General features: G+C 42.1%; 3 protein-coding genes across 9 annotated transcripts in view; 1 reads left to right on the forward strand and 2 right to left on the reverse strand.

Moving 5' to 3' along the window:
- TXNDC11 (thioredoxin domain containing 11) overlaps positions 1-9,414 on the forward strand; it is a 29,194-nt gene extending 19,780 nt beyond the window's left edge. For all 5 annotated transcript variants that reach the window (XM_074886667.1, XM_074886669.1, XM_074886668.1 and 2 more), the window contains 5 exons: positions 553-1,336; positions 3,693-3,838; positions 5,083-5,192; positions 7,092-7,172; positions 8,200-9,414. In XM_074886667.1, coding sequence (XP_074742768.1) covers positions 553-1,336; positions 3,693-3,838; positions 5,083-5,192; positions 7,092-7,172; positions 8,200-8,827 — 1,749 coding nt within the window. In that variant the 3' untranslated portion in view covers positions 8,828-9,414. The remainder of the gene's footprint in view (positions 1-552; positions 1,337-3,692; positions 3,839-5,082; positions 5,193-7,091; positions 7,173-8,199) is intronic.
- Positions 8,855-20,734, reverse strand: SNN (stannin). Of its 3 annotated transcripts, XM_074886676.1 has the most exons (3): positions 20,609-20,698; positions 19,419-19,554; positions 8,855-11,644 (listed from the first exon to the last, which is right to left on the reverse strand). In XM_074886676.1, exon 3 carries the CDS (start codon positions 11,566-11,568, stop codon positions 11,305-11,307), a length of 264 nt encoding a protein of 87 aa, XP_074742777.1. In that variant the 5' UTR covers positions 11,569-11,644; positions 19,419-19,554; positions 20,609-20,698; the 3' UTR covers positions 8,855-11,304. The 3 variants fall into 3 exon arrangements, with proteins under 3 accessions (XP_074742777.1, XP_074742776.1, XP_074742775.1); XM_074886675.1 differs by lacking the exon at positions 19,419-19,554 and having other exon boundaries at positions 20,609-20,734; XM_074886674.1 differs by lacking the exons at positions 19,419-19,554; positions 20,609-20,698 and adding an exon at positions 16,663-16,796.
- Positions 16,740-21,364, reverse strand: part of CLEC16A (C-type lectin domain containing 16A) — a 376,293-nt gene continuing 371,668 nt past the window's right edge. Inside the window, exons 25-26 of the mRNA XM_074886665.1 lie at positions 19,419-19,432; positions 16,740-16,816 (exon numbers count right to left, since the gene is read on the reverse strand). Coding sequence (XP_074742766.1) covers positions 16,790-16,816; positions 19,419-19,432 — 41 coding nt within the window. The 3' untranslated portion in view covers positions 16,740-16,789. The remainder of the gene's footprint in view (positions 16,817-19,418; positions 19,433-21,364) is intronic.

Raw genomic sequence — 21,364 nt, forward strand, 5'->3', positions numbered from 1 at the left:
GATGCAGCACAGGAATGTTTGCACTGAGAGGCAGGCTTGCTTTTTTTTTTTTTTTAAACGCTGTTAGTGATTGTTACAACATTTGTGCACCACCTGTAACAGGAAAAGTATTCCCTTTTCATATGGAAATGCTTTTATTTATTTTCTCCTTGTATTGGAAAATAAGGGAAATTCAGGAACCTGTACTGATTAACGCTTCACGTAGTGGGATTTAACCTTAAAATGTAGTGTTATTGCACTGTGATAAATGTGATGCAAAGAGGACCTTGAGATCAGTGTAGTGGGCTGAAAAAAATCTGAAGTGGCTTTTTGTTGTTCTGTATGTTTAATTCTCACATGCCAAAATATCTGAAAATTTAACTTTGTTATCAAGTCAGAGCCTCCTGTAATTTTTTTGTAAGAACAAAGGAGAAGAGCAGTCAACTTCATGTTTCTGAAATTCCATCTCTAATTGCACATATGTCGTTAAACCTGCAACAGATAACTGCGTTTGAGTGAACTACGTACAGTTAATCTTGCTTTTTGTATTTGTTTTTTTTTCCCCCCCTGTAGATTACCAAAGTGGCCTTGGAATACCACAACTGTAATAAAAGCCAGGCAGCTGAGCCAGATCTTCAACACTTAGGAGACACTGATTCACCAGCTTTTGATTCCTCTGTACCAGATGCACATATGAAATTATCAGAAACATTTTCTATAACCAAGTACCCATGCTGTAACACAGTGGTGCTTCCGCAGTGGCATTCAATATCTAGAACTCACAATGTCTGTGAGCTTTGCATTAACCAGACACTTGGTGTCAAACCAAATAAAGTCCATGTGCCACACTGCAACTTTTTAGAGATAGAAGCAGCTTTGGACTCTTTCTACCTCCAGGAACATACCTTTTTTCAAGTTATATCAAATACCATAGAATGCAGCAATTTCTTAAGTTTCTATAGTCCCTTTAGCTATTACACTGCATGTTGCAGGACAGTAAACAGGCATTTTTTAAGTTTCATCAGTTCTGAGAAGACCATCTTTCAGACCCCCAAAGTAGCATTTTCTTCCCATGGGAAGAAAGGTAACACCCAACATTCTATTCCTCACATTGAGGATAGGAATTGTTTTATTCCTGACCTTCATATTACTGGCACTAACATTACTGGTCTGAGCTGCAGGACCAACAAAACCTTGAATCTTTATCTACTGGATTCAAATCTTTTTTGGATATACGCAGAGAGACTAGGAGCATCAAGATCTACTCATCTTAAGGAATTTGCTGCCATTGTTGACCTGAAAGAAGAAGTGCACTATGTCCTGGATCAAAATCGGTCACTTGTTGGATCTACCCTGGGTATGGTATCCACTATGCAATTGCTTGAAATAAGAAAATTAAGTTTGCAAGTAAGCTTATGAATGGAAAACTTAATGCTATTTTGAAAAGTGAGTCAACATTGTGAATCATAATTTATTCTATTCTAATTTTAGTAGTTAACTAAGTTAACTAAGAAGTGAACCTCAAAATTTTTGACTGCCTGATGCTTTGAAGGAATTGCTAAAATCTAAATTAATTTGCATTTAACACATTTGATATTACAGAAGACATTAGTATATTAGTGGTGGTGGTGTTGTTTGCTCAGCTGTTCTGTGTACTAAAATATCCCAGAAATTCATGAGATACTGCCCACTTATCAGCAGAGATTAGCACTTCCCCTTATTCTCTGAAACCAACTTAAAAATTTTTTTAAATTGTTTTTGAAAAGCATGTGTGTTTCAAGATAGAGCTCTGAAGTGGTCTTGGCCAAATCTGTCAATACTCTTTTATTTCCTGGCTGAATTGGAGGAAAAAAAAAAAACCCAAACCAAAAAACCAACCAACCCAACGAGAGCAGTTCTGATTTATTTGCAAGTTATTCAGTAAGACACCACATGCCTAACCACATGCTCTCATGACAACCTGTCGTGATGATGTGCAAAACTTGAGTCCACCTACAGAAAATGCAGGGTTTTTGATGTTAGCAGTGTAAATAAGCATGGAAGTAAATTCAGGTGAACTTAGTATTAAAATAAATTGTTCAAGAAGGTATATCAATATAGCATTAATTACATTTCCATTTTGCCATAAATCTGTAAGTACAAAAGTATGCACAACACAGAACAAATAGCCATGTTCTTATTAAGGATCCCATCCAGCCCTGTATCATGTGTCCATCCCAAACCCCAGAAAAACTCTGGAAAAACAAACAAAAATTCCAGTGACCATAAAAGGATGCTTAGGAAGAATTAAGACCAGAGTGAGGAGATACAAATTTCCTTCCCCTTTCTGCTCCAGGTACTTTCTGTTTCAAACTTTTTTCAGGTCACAGGATTTCCTGAGCATGATGACAGTTTCTTTGCTGAGTAACACTCAGTATGTTTCTATTCCAAGTCATTTGAACTTCCGGAAAATTTTTGCTTCTACATTTTTTTGTCAAGGAGTCACTGTGATTTTTTTGTTTGTTTTTTTGTGGGTTTTTTTAAATTTTATTTTACTTCCTAAAGCCTCTTTAACTTTTGGTATTTTAAAATAATGAAACAGATCTGTGTTTAATACCTGTAATAGATTTCAGTTTTTACAGATGGTTTCTAAAAATTCAGGAGTGTGTCTTTTAATTAGCCCCCTCCTTTCAGTTATTACTTAATCAGGCATAGATATTCCCAATCTGGAGATCTAGAAAGAAAAAAACTGGTTTGGTCTGGTGTGAGAATTGAATGAAATGCTGAATAGTAAATAAAAATTTCAATGTACTGCTGTTTGCTTTTCAGAGATAAACTTGATCTGGTATTTTGAATGTATGCACAAGAGCGCCCGTTTTACTTGGGCCTAGTTTTTGGACTGGAAATACCAGCACGAGATGTTTCTGTTTGATCGGATAATTATTTTTAGTGTGTTTGATGTTATATCTTTTGTCTTGATTATGGAATACTGTTACTTTCTAATGCATAGAATAATATTTCTCTATCTAAATTGAAAAGAAGGATACAGTCAGTATCTTGCAGCAATTTAGAGAACATGGTCGAGGCTCAGAGTGGTGTAGCTGAAGGTAGTTGAGGGCTTTGGAGCTTGTTTTACATTTTTACCACTGGCCACCTACTTGTTAAATATCTTAAAACTAAGGAGAAAGTTGAATGAAGAGGAAGATAGTCACTGGTAAACAAAAGGTGGCTGGTCATACTGGCATGGGAATAGCACAGTCTTTAAAGGTCTAAAGCAAAAGGAGAATTACAGAGAAAGTAATAAAAAATAAAGAATGTAAATAGATGTGAAATTAAGTGGACCCTTCAAAATAAGGGCCAAATACTTCGATGCTATGTAGAAAGTGAAAAATGGTGAGAGGATACTAATTATGATCTACCAGGAGTATGGTTAGATTAGGAGGGTAGAGAAATTATTATAGTACGTTGAATAGGAGTAGAAGCAAGATTAGAGAGTAGTGTGGCAAGTGAAGACTGTAATGAGCAAAACAAAAAAACAGTGGAATTTTATCTTGTTTTCATATCAGTGGTGGTTACTCAAGAGTTGATACCAAACTGTCAAAATTTAATGACACGAAACCAGGTTTGAATTTGTATTTTCTCTTGTAAGTTCTTCTGAATTCCAAAGTAAAAACTGCCACAATCACATATTTGTGAAACTGAAATAACTTTGTTCTGTGTCAATTTCATTTCAGAGAACTTCATAAAAAATTTCAGTATTCTCTACAGTCCCTTGAAAAGGCATCTTGTTGATGACCCTTCAGTCCATTTTCATGAACAGCGTGTAATCACTGAAGTGACTACTAATACCTTTCATGATACTGTGTTTTTGAGTGAAAAGGTACACCTTGTTACTGAAAAGGTTTCTTGCAAATCATTGCTCAGGCTTTTGAGGAGGGGGTCTCATTCTTTTTTTACATTGATGTACTTTGCTTATTTGTACGATAAAATACGTTATTTTTTAACACTTCAGAAGTTGTGGAGTTTTTTTTAAAAAGGCAATTTGGAATAGTGTGATCTGAAAAGATCTTTTTCTGGCGTTAAAATAATCAAAAAGTCAGTGCAACTGATTCCCTGACAGGTTTGTGCCACAGTTCAAGGTTTGCTGGGTTTTTAGGGTTGGTTTTTTTTGGGGTGGGGGGGGGTGGTGGTGTATGTTTTTTCCTGTGTACTTGAAAGATAGATTTTAATTTTAAAAAAAAAGTGCCCGTGACTTGATTTTTCCCTTTTCCTTTCTTCCACTGTAGCAAGAGCACATGCTAAATACATAGGGTTTGAGGTAACATTGAAGAATATTCTGATTTCTGTGTTTCATACCTTAAAGGAAATAAATATACCACAACATTTTTTCTATATATTACATTTTTTAAAGAGCTTACTTTAAAAAAAAGTTTAAAAATGTTGCAATGTAGACATAATGGGGGAAAAAAAAAAAGTTTTTAAACCCAAGGCATTATTTGAAACCACACAGCAAAACCCCCAAAACTCTCACAGGTAAAAGCTTTCCAATTGCATGCCATGAAATTGCTTTACATAAGATGTCATCCTGAAAAGAAGTTAAACTACTTTGATTTCTTAAGGATGTGATAGTAAGGATCAATACCCATTGTCTTTCAGGCCTGCAGTGAATGTATGCATCTCCAGTATTTGGTTTCCAGCAGCCCTAACTCCTGCTTTGCTAGTTAGAGGCAAAGCTCTAGACATCATCTCTTCCCCCCACCCCCCCAAAGTATACAGTCTCTGTTAGATACATAGGAATTTGAGATTGCAAAAGAATCTTGGGAAGTGTGGTAAAATTTGATGCATTTTTACTTAAAGGGAATGATCCTAAACTAAATAATCAAAATAATCCTCTTCATTTTGTCATCTTCTTTATGGGAGGAGAATTCCCCAAGAGTCTTTGTGTGTTAACTCAGTAGACAGAGGGCATCAGTAAATAGCTTATAATGAAGTTTATTAACATTTGGATATAGTTTCCTTTCACACTTTAAGGGTTCCAAGTTTTAGATGTTGTGAAGACTAGTTCTCCTTTACTACAGATTAACTACAATAGATAATCAAACTCTTCTCCATTTCATTTTTCAGAATGTCTTGCTGCTCTATTACGCACAGTGGTGTGGATTCTGTGCTTCTCTTAATCACATCTTTATTCAACTTGCTCGTCTTTTGCCTCCAGATAATTTCACTGTGGCAAGGTAAAAAAAAAAGTCTAATTTCATCTCTCTAGAATTATGTAAATTCATTGAGGTCATCAGCCTAGAAAATAATTATGTTTTTTCTCTCTACAGTCTTGCAATAGTAGATGTGAATGTCATCTGCTTCATTTCTCTTTGAATAGATTATTTTGTTTACCTCTATAAATTTGGTGGTTTTCAATCTCACTGCAGTAGTTACACAGTTTAATGAAAATGATTTTTTTATACAGTGCAATTAACCTTCAAGCTTCCTAATTTCAGGAGGTGAATCAATAAAACAGCATCAGAAAATAATTTTTACCCCTCGGATAATTTCTGGCAAATAATTATATCCTGTAGTACTGTATTTGAGAAATTGTTTGAGATAGGCAAAACACACATTGTTGTGGGTTAACCCAGGTGGGCAGCTAAGCACCACACAGCTCCTCGCTCACTTCCCCTCTCCATCCCCAGCGGGATGGGGGAAGAGGAAAGGAAGAATAAACCCAAGAAAACATGGAGGTCAAGATGAAACAAACCAAAATTGTTTAATAATTGAAATGTAAGTGGAAGGAGAGAGAAGCAAGCAAAACAAGTGATGCAAAGGCAGTCCCTCAGCACCTCTTGTGGGTAGACTGATGCCCAGATGGTTCCCAAGTAAAAGATGGCTAAAACCCCCTCTTTTCCCTTTTATTGCCGAGCACGACGTTATATGGTATGGAATAGCTCTTTGGTTAGTGCAGGTCATCTGCCTGGTTGTGTCTGCACTCCCCAATGTGGGGGCAGAGTGAGAATCAGAGCAGGCCTTGATGCTGTGGAAGTCCTGTGCAGCAATGACCAAAGCATTCCTAGGTTATCAACATTATTTTCGTCACAAATATAAAACAGCACCATACACACTACTGTGAAGAAGATTAACTCAATCCTAGCCAAAACCAGTTTATAGACACATATATCCATGTGTATAATATATATTTTTATATATATAATATATATGTATAAAAGACATGTTTTTGTGTGGCGTTTCCAGGGTTTTTAATGTTTCAATGCAAACCAAACATTCTTGTTCAATACAGCATTACTTACAATTTCTGCTCTGATTGCATCCTTGTTTCATTCTGATTGAACTTACTCCAGGAGGCAGCATGAGAGGTATAGGAAAAAAATTTCAGTTAAAAATCTGGAGTTAGCACCCGTTTATAACTGCGGCTTTATCTCCACGGTTGTAATGCTACTCTCAAATCTACACCCCTTCTCTTTCGTGACCCTGAAGTTCTCTCATTTGCTCCATTACCTTTATTGCAGTATTACTGATGTGATGTTTTTTCTATAATAAAATTGTTGTAATTGAAGAAAACCTAAAAATGCAGAGAAAAACATAACAAGCAACTGAACAAGTGTTTCATTCACAAAATCTTGTATTCCTTTCTACCTAGAGCTTTAGAAAAAATTGTGCCTTTAAGAATGTGCTTGTTCTTGGAAGAAGCAAAGTAATTTACTGCCAAAACTACTCAAGGGGAAAATATTCAGAGTTGTACTTGAGGAACAAATTAATTAATAGAAAAAAGTTTCACATTGAAACTGTTAGGCAGGTCTGTTTGCTTCAGAGAAGGAAGGTGTGTACATAATGAAGATGTGTACATAATGAGCGATTTAATTGCTGAGTGAGAGAAGCTGGAATACTGTACCTATTTTTCTAGGAAAAAAACCCCAGATTTGTTAAACTGAGATTCATTGTCTTGAATATTGGTAATTAATTCTACTGACTCATATGCACAACATATTTTTGACATAACACGTTTAGACTTACTTTCATGGATACTTGCATTTCCTTCTTCCCAATCCTTAAAATGGCCTTTTACAAGAAAATACAGATTGTTCATCTGCCTGTTCTCTTCATAGTGTGTCTTTTCTCAACAGAATTGATACCACTCGAAATGACCTTCCATGGGAATTTATGACAGACCGTCTCCCAACCATTTTATTTTTTCCTCATCAGAGGTAATGTAGTTCTTTTCCCTGTGTTTAACTTTCATTTTACTAAGTTATAATAATCATCTGGTTACATGTCTTAGTAGAGACAAAAAGCCAAACAGTAATTAATTTCCATATATTCATTATTACTTTATGCATATTCTAATTAAAAAAACACCATCAACAAAAAAACCCCTTTTGGTGGTTAGTATTCTTGAAGAAATTTGGTACTTAGTGATCTTCAAGCAGCTTGGACTCTTGTCAGGTTAAGAGTAACAGTTTGTGCTGTTGCAGAAAGCAGTGGGCCTACCTCTTCATATGCTGGGCAGAGTATTCACAGCCATAGAATGAACTTCAGAAAAAAACAAACTTGATCACCTCAGTGGCATAAAGACAAAGAAGTAAGAGGAATAAGTAAAAAGATTTGGATTTTTGACAGCAAAAAGGCCTTGCTTCTGCCTAAAGTGACTGCTGTTTAAAAGCAAACTGTACTTTTCTGCTTCTTGCAATACCCTTCTGATTTTGGAACACATGAAACTACATCTTGCAGGATAACATATAGGCTCAAAATAGTAATTTCTCATCAGATAGAAGTTAAGTCCGGATGTACACAGCTAACAGTGTATATAGAATTAAGAACACTTAAATGCTCTCCTTCCGGTTACTAACAAATGTTAGTATCAGTACACTGATCATACCTGCCCAACAGTGATGCTACTGTATGTACTTCAAGCTCATAACCCATAATTGGGATAAATTTTACTCTTAAAAAGTGTTTCCTGAAATTTGACAGAAATTTTGCTCTCAGACATATACCAATCCAGTGTAAGATGCTTACAGCACCCAGACTGGAACAGAGGTAAAAGGATTCATCAAAAGGAAATACTGTGTGCTCTGTCTTTATTACATGAGTTCAGGTTTCTCTTAGTTGCTATATTAACCATTCTAATAAAAACCAAGATATCAAATTAGAGGTGAACAGCAGATGCTTACATAAAGTTATCATTGCTTACTTATCTGAATGTTTTAATATTAACTTGTTATGTCTTTCTAGGAAGGAACAAAGTGTGAAGTTCCCTGAAGACTTTTCGGTTAACCTTCCTAATCTCCTTAAATTTATTTTACATCACTCGAGTCTTTCTTCATCAGAGCCCTGTACCAAAGAATGCCTACATAAAGAGACAGTTCTGCAGCAAGGCCACATCTCCCACTTAGAGAGAGAAATTCAGAAGTTAAGATCAGAAATCAGTGCCCTCCATCAGGCCCATGACCAGCTTGAAGCACAGCTTTCTGAAGCTAGGAGAGAGGAACACAGGCTACAGCAGCAAAAGCACGCCCTGGAAAAGCAGCACAAGACTCTGCAGCTCCACAGTGAGCAGTTACAGGCCACATATGACCAGAAGAATCAAGAATTATTAGAAATGGCTGAAAAGCTTCAAGAATTAGCAGATGCATCAGAAAACCTCCTCAAAGAAAATACTTTACTGAGAATCCTGGTGGCATCGAGGGAAGGAAGGCTGCAGAGCAAAGATGAAATTAAAGAATCCCTTCAGTCAGAGCAAACACTTTCTGAAGATAATGATATATCAGTTTCAACAGCTACTGCCACATTAGAGGAAAAAAGGATTGATAATATTGATACCATAGAGACAGAGCACAGTAGTGGAAACAGGACAGAATGATTGCTTACAAAGTCAAATGATGCAGTATTGGGTAGGTATTTATGCAAATTTTATTGAAATTCATTGTAAATAAAGACTTCTTCCCCCACATGATCTAGAAAAAGAAAATCAAATGGAATATTTTTGTATACTTGAACAACTTATTAGATACCCACATCTAAAGAGAAGAGGAGAATGGAAAACACTTTCTGCACTTTACTATTGCACTAACTTGCCAACACCTATCCATTTAAATTAAAGATGCTGATTTTTAGGGGCAGCAGTGTGAAGCACCTCTAAGGACCAGTTATTTTTCACTGGCTTTCTCTTACAGCTGCTAGAAGAGAAATTAGACTTTTGATTTATACTTTTCCATAATTTCTGAAGTTTACCCTTCACACTGCATTCTTGCTGAATTAAAATAGAGATATTTCATCCGTGTAATCAGTAAACTTGAATGGACAAAAGTCATCTTGCTACAACTATTCTGTTCTAGAACTTCAGCACTTTGTATCACTTTTGTATACCAGTTATCTGACTGTCTTGAAACCTGCAAGAGCCATGTGTGAACTGTTCTCTACTGAAAACTAAAAGTCTTACTGAATTAATCCTTTTCTCCTTGATTTGTAAAAGGTTTAGAATACAGCAGTATAAGTGTATGGGTCTGGCTATACATGCAAGTCTCATGAGACTAGTATCTCAGAAAAAAGCCAGGGCAAGAACAGCCCTCTAATCAGCTGTATCCCATATTGTACTCAAGAGGCAACAGCAGGAGCCTTTTGTTACTGCCAGTGTTAGTTTTGATTCAAATTATAGCCTTTAATTGAAAAAAGCAAATGTAGCACTAAAAATGCAAGTCAACATCTTACTGTAGAAGAAAGGGACAAGACTTTTTCTCTAGGCCATTATTGTCTTGCATACAGTCACAGTTCTCAAGCAAGCTTGCTAGGCCTGTGTTACTTAGTTATTCCATATGTACAGGTACAAGAAGCAAGTCTAATGCTTCCTATAGAGCTGAAGAACTTGGACTTCATTATTTGTAATTTATCTCAGGGAGCAGATTTACAGTAGCTTTTTTTCTTCTAGGCAATTTGTTTAAAAATTTCAGTAGGCAAAGGAAGCTATGTACAAAGTCGTAGAAAACAGGTCAGTGGCCTCAAACCATGTGTGCCTATCCTAAGAGAATAGGTAAGCTGCCACTGGTGGCTCAGTGTTGTTCCTTCTCCTCCCCTTTCTGCCCCCTCACCTCCCCCCAAACCTTTGAGGTCCAAAACTCCCAATTTAACACATTGTTTTACAGTTTCTATAGCTGAACTGTAGCACAGAGCAGGAAATGGAAGGGGTGTCCTTATCTGGAAGCTACAAACCTTTACAAACTGACCAGCAATCTCTTGCCCACATCAGCATTTGTTTTTGTAGGAAAGACTGAAACTTATCTTGTAGTAGTACAGTTAAATCAAGAGAGTTATCTACAAGATACATTAACTGAACTCTATAGTTGACTGTCTGTAGACTAAAGTGCCTTTTTACAACAGGCTGTTAACATATACCCTAACTGCTATGGGGTTCTAGGAAAAATTCATACTAGCTGTACTTATGCCAGTTTTAATAAGTAACCACTTCTGCAGTTTCAGCATGCAGACCTACAGAAGAGAAAAGCCTGCTCTGCTGCCATTTCAAACTCCCAGAAACCTTCTGGACCAACCCTGAGGGTTCAGTATCCATCATTAGTTCCCAGGTTGGAATCCATCAAAATGGCAGTTTCCTTGCAGTAGCTACATAGTTAGAGAACTCAGTTCTAGCAGCCAAAAGCTTAACCCACCAAGCTGCAACTAAAGGCAATCACTTCCTTTCTTGTAGCTCCTGTATTTTCTCCCTCAACATATTACTGAAGGCTTATACTTGGTTTTCAAAGAAAGTATTCTGCATCAGTCCAATAAACTGTTAAGAGCAGGAGTTGACTTTATGACTGTGCACTCAAGTTAGTAGCAGGAGCAAGCTTTAACTGCAGATTTGGTTTTGAAGGTCTGGAATCCCATCTACAGTTGTGGTTCAGGAGTCCCCTTGTGTGTTATGGATAGTTGCATCATATTCCCATATGATGTGGAACACAAAGCAAAAAGCTTCTGGCAGCCTATTTACAGTTCACAGTTGTAAAGTAGTTCACATTACAGTAGTAGATCCATCAAAATAGGCTCAGCTAAACATTCAAGTAACAAAACACACCAGTAGTCTCTTCACACCTATATATCCTTGTGTCCATCGCCGGCAATGGACATTACACCAGGTGAGTCAGCTCCTGTCAGAGGAATTAGGATACACAGTTGATGCAAAGTGCAACTTCTCAGTGCATGCAGTTGCAAACAAAGCTTATTTAATCCTCATCAGGGTGTTTGCTGACAAGTAGCATGCATGTGACCAGGTTCTTCACAGTATAGAGATTCTGCTGCTGGTTACACACATCGTAAGCATAGTCCATGTACATGTGTTGCTCCAAGTTAGCTATGTACTTCTGTGCCATTTGGAGTTAGCTTAGCTTTCCTCTCTACACAAGGTCCTTTAGCAGAGTACTGCACCAGAAGAAAGGGCTCTTTGGTTTCTCCTTCTCCCACAATGCTTTCCTCATCTTCAGACTGGCTGATCCTCTGCAGACGCAGGTAACACCAGCAGCCCAGTATCAAGGCACCAAGAGCTGCAATAGCAATCAAAATAACAATAACGGTCACCACTCCAGTGGTGGGGCTATGATCCATAATAGACATGGTCAGTATTTCAGATTGTCTGATGTCAAGGAGATTCTTCTGTCCTCGCTATCAGGCTTGCTGCATCTTCAAACTCCTACAGTGGAAAAAAAATAAACGCACAATGAAGTTATGCAGTTTTACCATAGTCAGCAACATTATATCCATGGTTGGTGTCCTTTGCAATGGCACTCTTGCATTCAGTGCTTTGAGCTTCTCGCACTCCCACAGTTTGTACTCATTTTAAGCCATTCTTCAACAAAGTGCCTTTGAAGGTGCAGGTTTCCACATCAAACTAAAGCAAATGAAAGCTAAACTTATTTCAACTCTTGATGTGCTTGCCAAAATAACACATGGTCAGCCTGCTAAGAGGTAGCAATTTTTACTAGGAGACAGAAGAGGAGACAAGACAGACACGTAGTAGACTGTACAGAAGCTATTCAATTCAGTATAGAGATTTAAGACTATTTAATACAAATGCTAAATCATGGGTGGCCTCTTAAATCCATGACAAGGTAGCAGTTCAGCAACCTTTAGTTTTCCTGACAGAATCCTACAGAGACAGTACATTTGCAAGTCAGAAGTCTGGCCCATTTTTTAAATTTAATTTATAAACATCCTTCTCACATACTAACAGTTCTAGGATTGGTAAGCTAATTGCAAAGGCAATTGCAATGCTAATGCATTACTATAAGCCTGTCTGTAACACTGGTTTGTTTAGAAGGGTTGACTACATGATAATTGGTTGTTCATTGAGCTGATAAAAACAGATGTTGCTTTATATGCATTTTTCAAAAGCAGGTAGAGCTAGATTTATTGAAGACTAACAAAACAAGGGGAAGATCATTATTTTAATCTTCTGCTCCTCTTAGTGGCTTTCAAACCACAAGAGCAAGGTAATGTGTTAGGACTGCAGCTGAAATTGGAACAGAGGCAGCAGGCAGGAAAATGGGAGAGAGGAGGAGCTCCAAGACTTCCTTAGTCTGCTGCAGAGTTTTGGCAGGACAAAAGTGTATAGGGAATGTCTTCTGCTACTTCCAAAGTCACAACATTATTTAAGGGGTCATGTGAGCCTTGCCTTAAATTTCAAAGTTAATTGTTTACAACATTGGTAGCTTTACATTCCTCCAGACGGGACATAAGACAGTCAGTCATTAATTACCTTTTCTTTCCTACTACCCTAGCTCTTTAACAAGAGAAACTCATGGAAGACTTTAGAAGACACCACCAGTCCTACCCAGGAACATATTTCTGGACTGCTGTAGGAATCAGGTTAGGACTCAGTATTACACTTTCAGGTACAATAGATATAGTCCCTAGTGGTTCTAACATCAGCTGCAAGAGCAGAACAACATCTGCATTCAGCTGACACATAGCCACTAACTGGCAATGGAGTAACAGGAGTATCTTCTGGCTGCTCTAAGTGCCAGTCTATTGAGGGCCACATACCTTTCCAGGAAATGCTCCTCATAGACTGGTTTGGGTTGGAAGGGACCTTGAAGATCATCCAGTTCCAAACCCCCTGCCATGGGCAGGGACACCTTCCACTAGACCAGGTTGCTCAAAGCCCCGTCCAGCCTGGCCTTGAACACTGCCAGGGAGGGGGCAGCCACAGCTTCTCTGGGCAACCTGTGCCAGTGTCTCACCACCCTCACAGGGAAGAATTTCTTCCTTATACATAATCTGAATCTACCCTCTTTCAGTTTAAAACTGCTACTCCTCATCCTATCCCTACACTCCCTGATCAAGAGTCCCTCCCCCCCGCCCTTTAAGTACTGGGAGGCTGCTCTAAGGTCTCCCTGGAGCCTTCTCTTCTCCAGGCTGAACACCCCCAACTCTCTCAGCCTGTCCTCACAGGGGAGGTGCTCCAGCCCCTGATCATCTTTGTGGCCTCCTCAACCCACTTGAGCAGGTCCACGTTCTTCTACCAGGGGCCCCAGAGCTGGACACAGCACTGCAGGGGCAGGGGGGGGTCTCACGAGAGCAGAGCAGAGGGGGAGAATCCCCTCCCTCACCCTGCTGGCCACATTTCTCTTGATGCAGCCCAGGACATGGTTGGCATTCTGGGCTGCGAGCGCACGTTGCTGGCTCACAGTTTTCCATCCACTAACACTCACAAGTCCTTCTCCTTGGGGCTGCTCTCAATCCACTCCTCGCCCAGCCTGTGTCTGTGCTTGGGATTGCCCCAACCCATGGGCAGGACCTTGCACTTGGCCTTGTTGAACTCCATGAGGTTTGCACAGGCCACCTCTCCAGCCTGTCCAGGTCCCTCTGGATGGCACATCCCTTCCCTCCAGCGTGTCGGCCGCACCACACAGCTTGGTGTCATTGGTGAACTTGCTGAGGGTGCCTTGATCCCACTGTCCGTGTCACCGACAAAGATGTTAAACAGCGCCAGTCCCAACACTGAACCCTGAGGAATGGCACTTGTCATTGCTCTCCACTTGGACATGGAGCCATCCTTATTGCAGTCTCTCAGCTGCAACAGCAGCTTCTTCATACAAACCCCTCAGAAGTCAGTCTTAACCAACCTTGAGCCAGAAGGATTAGGTGATTGTGAGTGTCATCTACTGCACTTGAATTCTCACTGGCATTTCAACATGAAGGAGTCAAGGCAATTACAGTGCAGTATCTTTACAAACAGAACTCAAGCTAGAGACTAAGTTTATTCCCTACCATCTCATGGAACAGCAGACCCAGGCACACTGCCATGTAGCCATTTCAGCAAGGACACATCCACTGAAGTTCAAGTTCAGCATGAGTGTCATTAGGGTCCAGTGTCACATACTAACCTGCACACACTCTGGCTACATTTCCAGCCCTGTAAAATACAGCAACCAATAGCTTGTAGCATACCTGATAGAACCAACCAAGCCTGCAGACCTGATTTTGCCCAAATAAGAAAACCAAAACAAAAACTAACCATACCACACATCCTCAGCAGAATGGTGTGCCCACCACAGCCAGAGAAGCTTATGACTTTTGTCATGATCATCTTGGTTCTGCAATGCTTATTCAACACAGGGTGATCAGCTGAGGGTGATTAAGAGTGACTTTCATGTAGTTCATTTTCCTCAGGGCATGTTTAAACTGCAGCACTGTTTGATCTAGCCACAACAGTACAGCATCAGCATGAAAGATGGTTTACCTTGCTTCTCATGCAGACACTGCATGTCCACATTAAGCCCTCTTCTGCAACTTGCACAACTGCTAGCAGCAGTGACAACCTACTAGCACTGGTTCCCTACAGCAGTTTAGTGCAGCACATAACCTTACATTAGAACTAAACAGTTACTGTCACCTAGAAAATAGCTTTTAATACTGGAGACTAACATTGCAAGTGCTACCCCTCCGCCACACATCAAGTGAGTAGACAGCATCAGAGGTCTATCATCAAAGGTATGAAACTTCGCACATCACCGTCCTCCGTATTGCCAGGATCTTTTGGCAAGCTGTTTTTAGACTTCAGCATAATAGCTAGCAAGGCACAGACCTTTGCAAGCAGTCTTGAGAAAGAAATTTGAAAGCAAGAGCTAGATGTTAGATTCAGGTAACAAAGGACCTACATCGATCTGGACTCTTAAGAGAATATATTTCTCCCTCTGCCTTTTTAACAGCCACAGACTGCAATGTCTGACCTGGAAAACAGGTAGGTCTGTGAGTTCCTATGTGAGGGAAAAACAGGGCTCTTTAAGGGTGCAGACCTCCATCTTGAGACAAGGCTTTCTCTTATCAGGTTACACCCTGGGTTCTTATCATTCCCATTTCTTTTGGGATCCTGAGTACCGCTGGACCCAGAAGCCCACTGTTTGGAAAGGTGCTTTTTCTGAACAAGGAGGTAGGAGTTTATTGCTGTCCTTGTGTGAACAGCTCCATAGTACTTTCTTAATTCTTATTTACTGTTCTTGGACACTTCTGTTTAATGCCACAATTACTGCTTAATAACACTGCTACAACTTGCTTGAAGTTGTGAGGCAATTTAACCCCTACTTCCACCTTTTGGAAAAATCTGGTGTTAAACTATACAAAGATTAGACCCAAGTCTCCATCAGTCTTATTTCTCAGCAGGCACTGGGAAGAACTTTCCAGGCCCACATGCTCTCCATGAGTGGGTGACTTCCCACACAGCTGATGCTTCTAGAATATGTGAAGTTCTACAGCAGATGCCAGTCAGGAGCATAAGCAGAGAGTTTCAAGGTGCAGAGCTGGCCAGGAAGAACATGCTGATTATACTTTGGATATGACAGCTTTGTTTCTTCATCCTCTGCTCTAGCAAGTCAACTCAGCTTAGTCATAACAGCTCGTTCTAGAATAAATTCACATGAATCCTTTACAAAAGGACAGATTTAACAACTGGGAGATCATCTCGTAGAAGTCTTGCTCCTAACCTTACACACAATGAAGAATATTATCAGACTCATCCTTCCAGTCTAAGGAGTCATTTGTATTTATTATCACTAACTAGAAGAGCTCTTTAAGACAACTGAGATGTTAACAGTAGTAAATATAAACAGAACAGAAAGTTGCCAGACCTGTCCTTGAGGCAGGATGTGTAAACAGAGTGAGTGTTTATGTAAAACTAAAGTTACATCTAGCTGGGTTTGGCTCTCCTGTGTTTCAAATGATTTTGCTTCAATATGGCAAGGTAGAAGGTGTTAAGAGATGGAGAACTAGGACCTCCAGGATGCATGAGACTGATTCACCCTTTCTAAACATTTTCCAGTCCAAATTTGAATGCAACACAGCAACCTGCAGATTCCTCTTAAAGATCTTTCTCAGCCAAACCCATAGGTTTTTACCTTTAAAATTCTGAATGCTTTTAAAAAATTCAAAGGATTAAAAATTCAAAGGATCTGCATCAGTTGGGACTCTGGGACAGAAAAGAGCACAACTTCCTCTGTAGGTACTGTCCAGTAAATTTCCTTTCTCTAGGCACAGAAACAACTGTGATCTCACGTTAATACTGTCATGATAATCAGGTTGTACCAAGAAGCCCTTCCCAGCTTCTATTTGGAAAGCTCCTCACATCTTTGCACCATACCATAGTTAATGCTAAGAGATGTAGGAGAAAACAAGCCTACATATCTTTGGAAAGATTATTCCATGGACATTCACCTTCTAGGAAAAGGACACCATGATGAAATTCAAGGTCGCTTCTCAAAGCACTTCAACTCCACTTCTCAATGAGATAAAGGTAAAGTGTAGGAGTCATTCCTTCTGCAGGCATGTCTTCTTATCCTTCCTACTCAAGGAGGCTGGAGTCAGCACCCTATATAAAGTCATGTATTAAGCATCCGTACAGATTTACAATGGCACAAACAGCTAGTTAATAGTGTATGATAGTAACTGGGATGGTAGCACTGGTTTTTTTATTAGTTTGGATAGTTTTGTTTCAAACACCTGCAGTGTTCTGGTGCTAAAAGCTACAGTGTAGTTGCTAGCTCTTGCTGTGATTTTTCTGGCTTTAGGTCACTGTATACCTAGAGCTAAAGCTCTCCTGCAGCCTTAATTCTATCCTTAGCACAGTACATTTGCATGTTGAAACTATACTAGTAAGAACTACCAGAGAGGCCTTTGGTTTCTGTGTTGTTTTCTAGACACAGAACTCCAACCTCACTACTTTTTCCACCAGCAACTAATTGAAATCAGGATTAAGCTGTCTTCACAGTCCACTTCTTGATGGGAGAAATACTGCATTCTGTAGGGAGATTACAAGTAGCTTTCAGACTCACTTCTTCCTTAAAGCATACCTGAGCTAAAAAAGCCCACATGCATACCAGGAGCAGCACTGACTTAATTTATCACTTTTACTGTAAGATATTAAAAGCTGTAAATTCCTAATCTTCAGAGGGATTGCTAACACCAGCCATATATACTCGGTGGCACTTCTTAGTGCTACATGCCTTCCCACCACACTTGCTATCAAAGCAAGCATCTAAGCATATTTACTCATTAGCAAGATTAGTCAGATTCACTGGTGGGAACTGCAAATAACCTATCTCAGTTCTTAAAGCAATCAAGCAATGAAAACATCAGCTATTAACCATTTTTCCATAAATAATAGCTTCTTTTCTTTTTTGCCTAATACAAGCTTCTACTCAGAACTTCAATTGTGAAGGGTTTTTTATCCCATTCAGAAGCTATAAGTAAAGGACAAACAGAAAGGCAGTTTAAATTGCAGAAGGCTGCTAGGGGACAAATTCAGTGCAAGGTTGGCATTAGTTTCTAAACTGTTTTTTATGATTCTAGGCATTCTGCTGCTAAGTTCACTATCATTAATGCCTGCAGGCACATTTCTGAAAAAATAACTGCCACCATAGAAGCCAAAGCTATAGGAAGAGGCTTCAATAGCAAATCTACTGTAGTTCACCCAAATATACCAAAGTCCTCAAGCAGTTGTGTTTAAAGTGCAAGTATTAATTCTTTGGGCTTTCATTTTTTGAGTTTGGGGCAGAAGGTGGTAGGTCTACTTTCTATTACAGTACTTCACCTAAAGTAGGTTGAACGGGGCAGGACAAAGGAAATGAGAATAAAACTACTAGAATGACCTTCAGCTTAAAAAATTTTAAAAATATTTAGTAATGACTGTTTAGTCAAAAAGCCTCCATGTTAAGACCTTTAAGAGACAAAGTAACAGCAGCTTGCATACATGGTACTAATTGTGAAAAATGCTTTTTCCTCTATGTGCCTCTAATTACTTTTGAGGAATGATGCATACTCATTGCCAATGGAAGATCAGGGGAAAACCCTCTGGGGAAATCAGAGCTGTAATCTACCAGGGGCGCACAAGTGTGTGCAGCACCCACACTACCCAGCCATAGAGAGTTAGGACCTTTACAAAACAGGAATGCTCAGGCTTCACCACTTCCAAAAACAGAGGGATCACCATTAGTCTTAATTAACTCTAGTTAATGCCACCTCTTTCTGATAAAGCCAAATACCTTGCACAAACTGGGGCTTGGCCAGAGGCTATTTTAGAAGCAGAAAGCTGTTTAATAGAAGTCTTCAAAGCAAATCTTCTCCCAGCCTTTATTATACTTGTGATGAAGAATAAGAGATCAGGGAAAGCAGCTAAAAAAGGCTTTCCTGTGGCTTAGTTATGGACTGTCTTCCAGCAACTCAGCATTCAAGAGACTGTTAGAAACACTAGAATGAAAACCAATACCTAACAGTGTTGACTAGAATAGCAGTTAGTTTCCACATGAGGTGTAGTAGCACCTTACACTTAATCAAGAATCACTTTTAAAGCTTTACACCAAGCTAAACCACACAGAAGTTAATATTTTACAGAAGACAGTAAAATGAAGAGAGGGGAGAGCAGCAGGCTAGGAAGTTTCCCAGACACAGCAACAGTTTCACGAGTAGGCAGACCTTTGCAATAGCACAGCAAATGGAATAGGTTTATGCTGTAACTGCCTGTCAGGCAAGTCAGCCAGTTTATGCAGAACTAGAAGCAGATTTCTAGTCTTAAGACTATGTTTGTTTCAGAGGCAATTGCATGGCTGGTAAAGCATCTGTCACACTCTATATTTGTCAGTGTCACATCCACATGGAACTCTAATGCAAGGTCTGTCCTGATAAGATAACAGGGTCACTTCTGACATTCAGTTATCAGAAGTAACATGCTGTCTAAATCCTGTGGCATAGCTTAATTCTGAATACATAAAAAAACTGCTGAGATGGCAAATTTAAATTTGCTGATTAAAAAAATTCTATTTACACATTCAAGGTAGTTCTCCAAATGTTTGGGGTTTTTTAGTGGCTTTGTCTAACAGCAGCTAGATAGCACCCATACATTCCTGATATTCAAGCAGTTTTTATCAACAGCTCAAACCTTCAGACTGCAAACACCTCAAAAGTCTATCACATACCTGTACCAAGTAGCTCTAGAGCTCAGGCTAGGAGTCCTCTACTCAGAGTTTCAGAATCACCTTATTAGAAAAGTGAAGGTCACAGTGGTTTTGGATCTCATCTGGCAAGTGGCAAGTCTTCCTCCTCACGCCTCCCCTGTGGAGAGGGATCACATTGGTCTCTAGATGCTCTGTGTCCTGAGTCCCTTTTGCTCTTGGCTTTCCAGAGTTACATAACAACGCCTAACCATTAGCTTCTGGTACAGGCCATCGGAGAAAGAAGATCCGGTACTGTTTCACCTATGTGCTAATCAAGGCAGGAGCCTTACAAGTTGTTCCAAGTTCTTTAGGTCTACTCAAACGCAACATCTACTGACAGATGTCTACACCTGCAGTCACATCAGGAAAAGGAAGAGCGCAAGACAGCACGGTACACTGCGGATGCTCAGAGGAAGGAACAAGATTCGTTCTGAACAACTCACGTTACCGTGAGCTCCCAGGACTGTCACCATAACGGCCGGTGTGGACTCACTCCGGAGCACGTACCGAACTCCTCGCACTGAGCTCTGCGGCGCCGAGCGAGCGGGGACGAGCCTCTCGGGCCGAGCGGAGCCCGGCTGGCGGCGGGCACGGCCCGCGCCCCCCCGACACCGCCGCCGCCGAGCCGTGAGGCACCACCGTGTGACCGCAGCGCGGTAGCGACAGCTGCGACCGCGCCGGGAGAAGGGGACCGGGACCGAGCCCGCGGGCGGGCGGCGCGGGCCGCTCGGGAGGACGGGACAGAGCCGCCGCCTGGGAAGCCTCGAGCCACCCCGGGGGCCTGCGCGAGGCCTGTGGGGCGCCCCGGCACCGCTCGGCAGCGCGGCAGAGCCGGCACGGAACGCCCCCCCCCCCCCCCCGCCGGGCCGCCGCAGACACAAAGAGCGGCTCCGCCGCGGCGGCGGCGGCCCGGGAAGGGGCGGTCCCGGCACGGCGGAGCCTGCGGGGGGAGCACGGGCGGCCCCTCCAGCTGCTCCCCAGGCTCCGGCCCTGCCCCAGCGCGGGATCCTCCCCGAGACACGGCCCGCGCCCGCCCCGCCGACCCCCGCCCCGGCTCACAGCATGGCGGGCCCGCCCCGACCCGAGCGCTCGGGCCCGCACGGTGCCCGGCCGAGCCTGCTCCGCCCCCCGACCGGGAACGGGACCGCCGCACACCCCCCCCAGGCGCTCACCGTCTGCCGCGGCCCCGCCGCGCACCGTCCCGCGGCGCACCCACCGACGCCACCGCGGGCGCGACGGCTCCTTCCCCGCCCGCGCCGCCTTATATCGGGGGCCGGGCGGCGCCGCGCGGCGGCCAATCGGCGCCCGGCGCGCAGGGCCCGGCCAGCAACAGCTGACGGGCGGGGCGGCTCGGCCCCCCCCTCCCCTCTCCCCTCCCTTTTCTTTTTTCCTGACAGCGGCGGTCGCGCTGCCCTGCTGCGCACCGTGAGGGGTTGGCGGGTCTCGGGGAGGGGGGCTGGGGCTCCGAAGGAGGCGAAGCCGAGGTAAAGTGCTCCCCTGAGGGGGCGCGCCCCTTCCCGCCGCAGCGCTCGGCCGCCTCAGCCCTCAGCCCTGCCCGGCGGCGCGACGGGGCCGTGAGGGAGCTGCGGCCGGGCGGGAAGACGCCGCCTGTGCTGGGCAGCCCCGCAGCCACCCCCGCCAAGAGACTGAGGGTGCCAGACGCCTCCGCCCCGGGCCCAGCGCTCCCCTCGCCAGCCTTCGCGGGGGTCAAACCCCTCAGCTACCGCCTTGACCCCGCAAGACGCCCTTTCTCGATTCTCCGCGCAGCAGTGTGGCGAGGGCGCCGGTACAGCCATGGCCAGCCCAGAGCCGCCGTGGTGCTTGGTGAGCGCTGGCAGCCGCCGGCCGGCCCAGGCCAGGCCTTCCCGCCGGGGGCTCGGCGCAGGCGGCGCGACAGGCCTCCCTGACTCTCAGTAAGGTCGTCTAAC

This window comes from Strix uralensis, chromosome 16 (genome assembly GCF_047716275.1).
Source record: "Strix uralensis isolate ZFMK-TIS-50842 chromosome 16, bStrUra1, whole genome shotgun sequence".
In the NCBI taxonomy this organism is placed as follows: Eukaryota; Metazoa; Chordata; class Aves; order Strigiformes; family Strigidae; genus Strix; species Strix uralensis.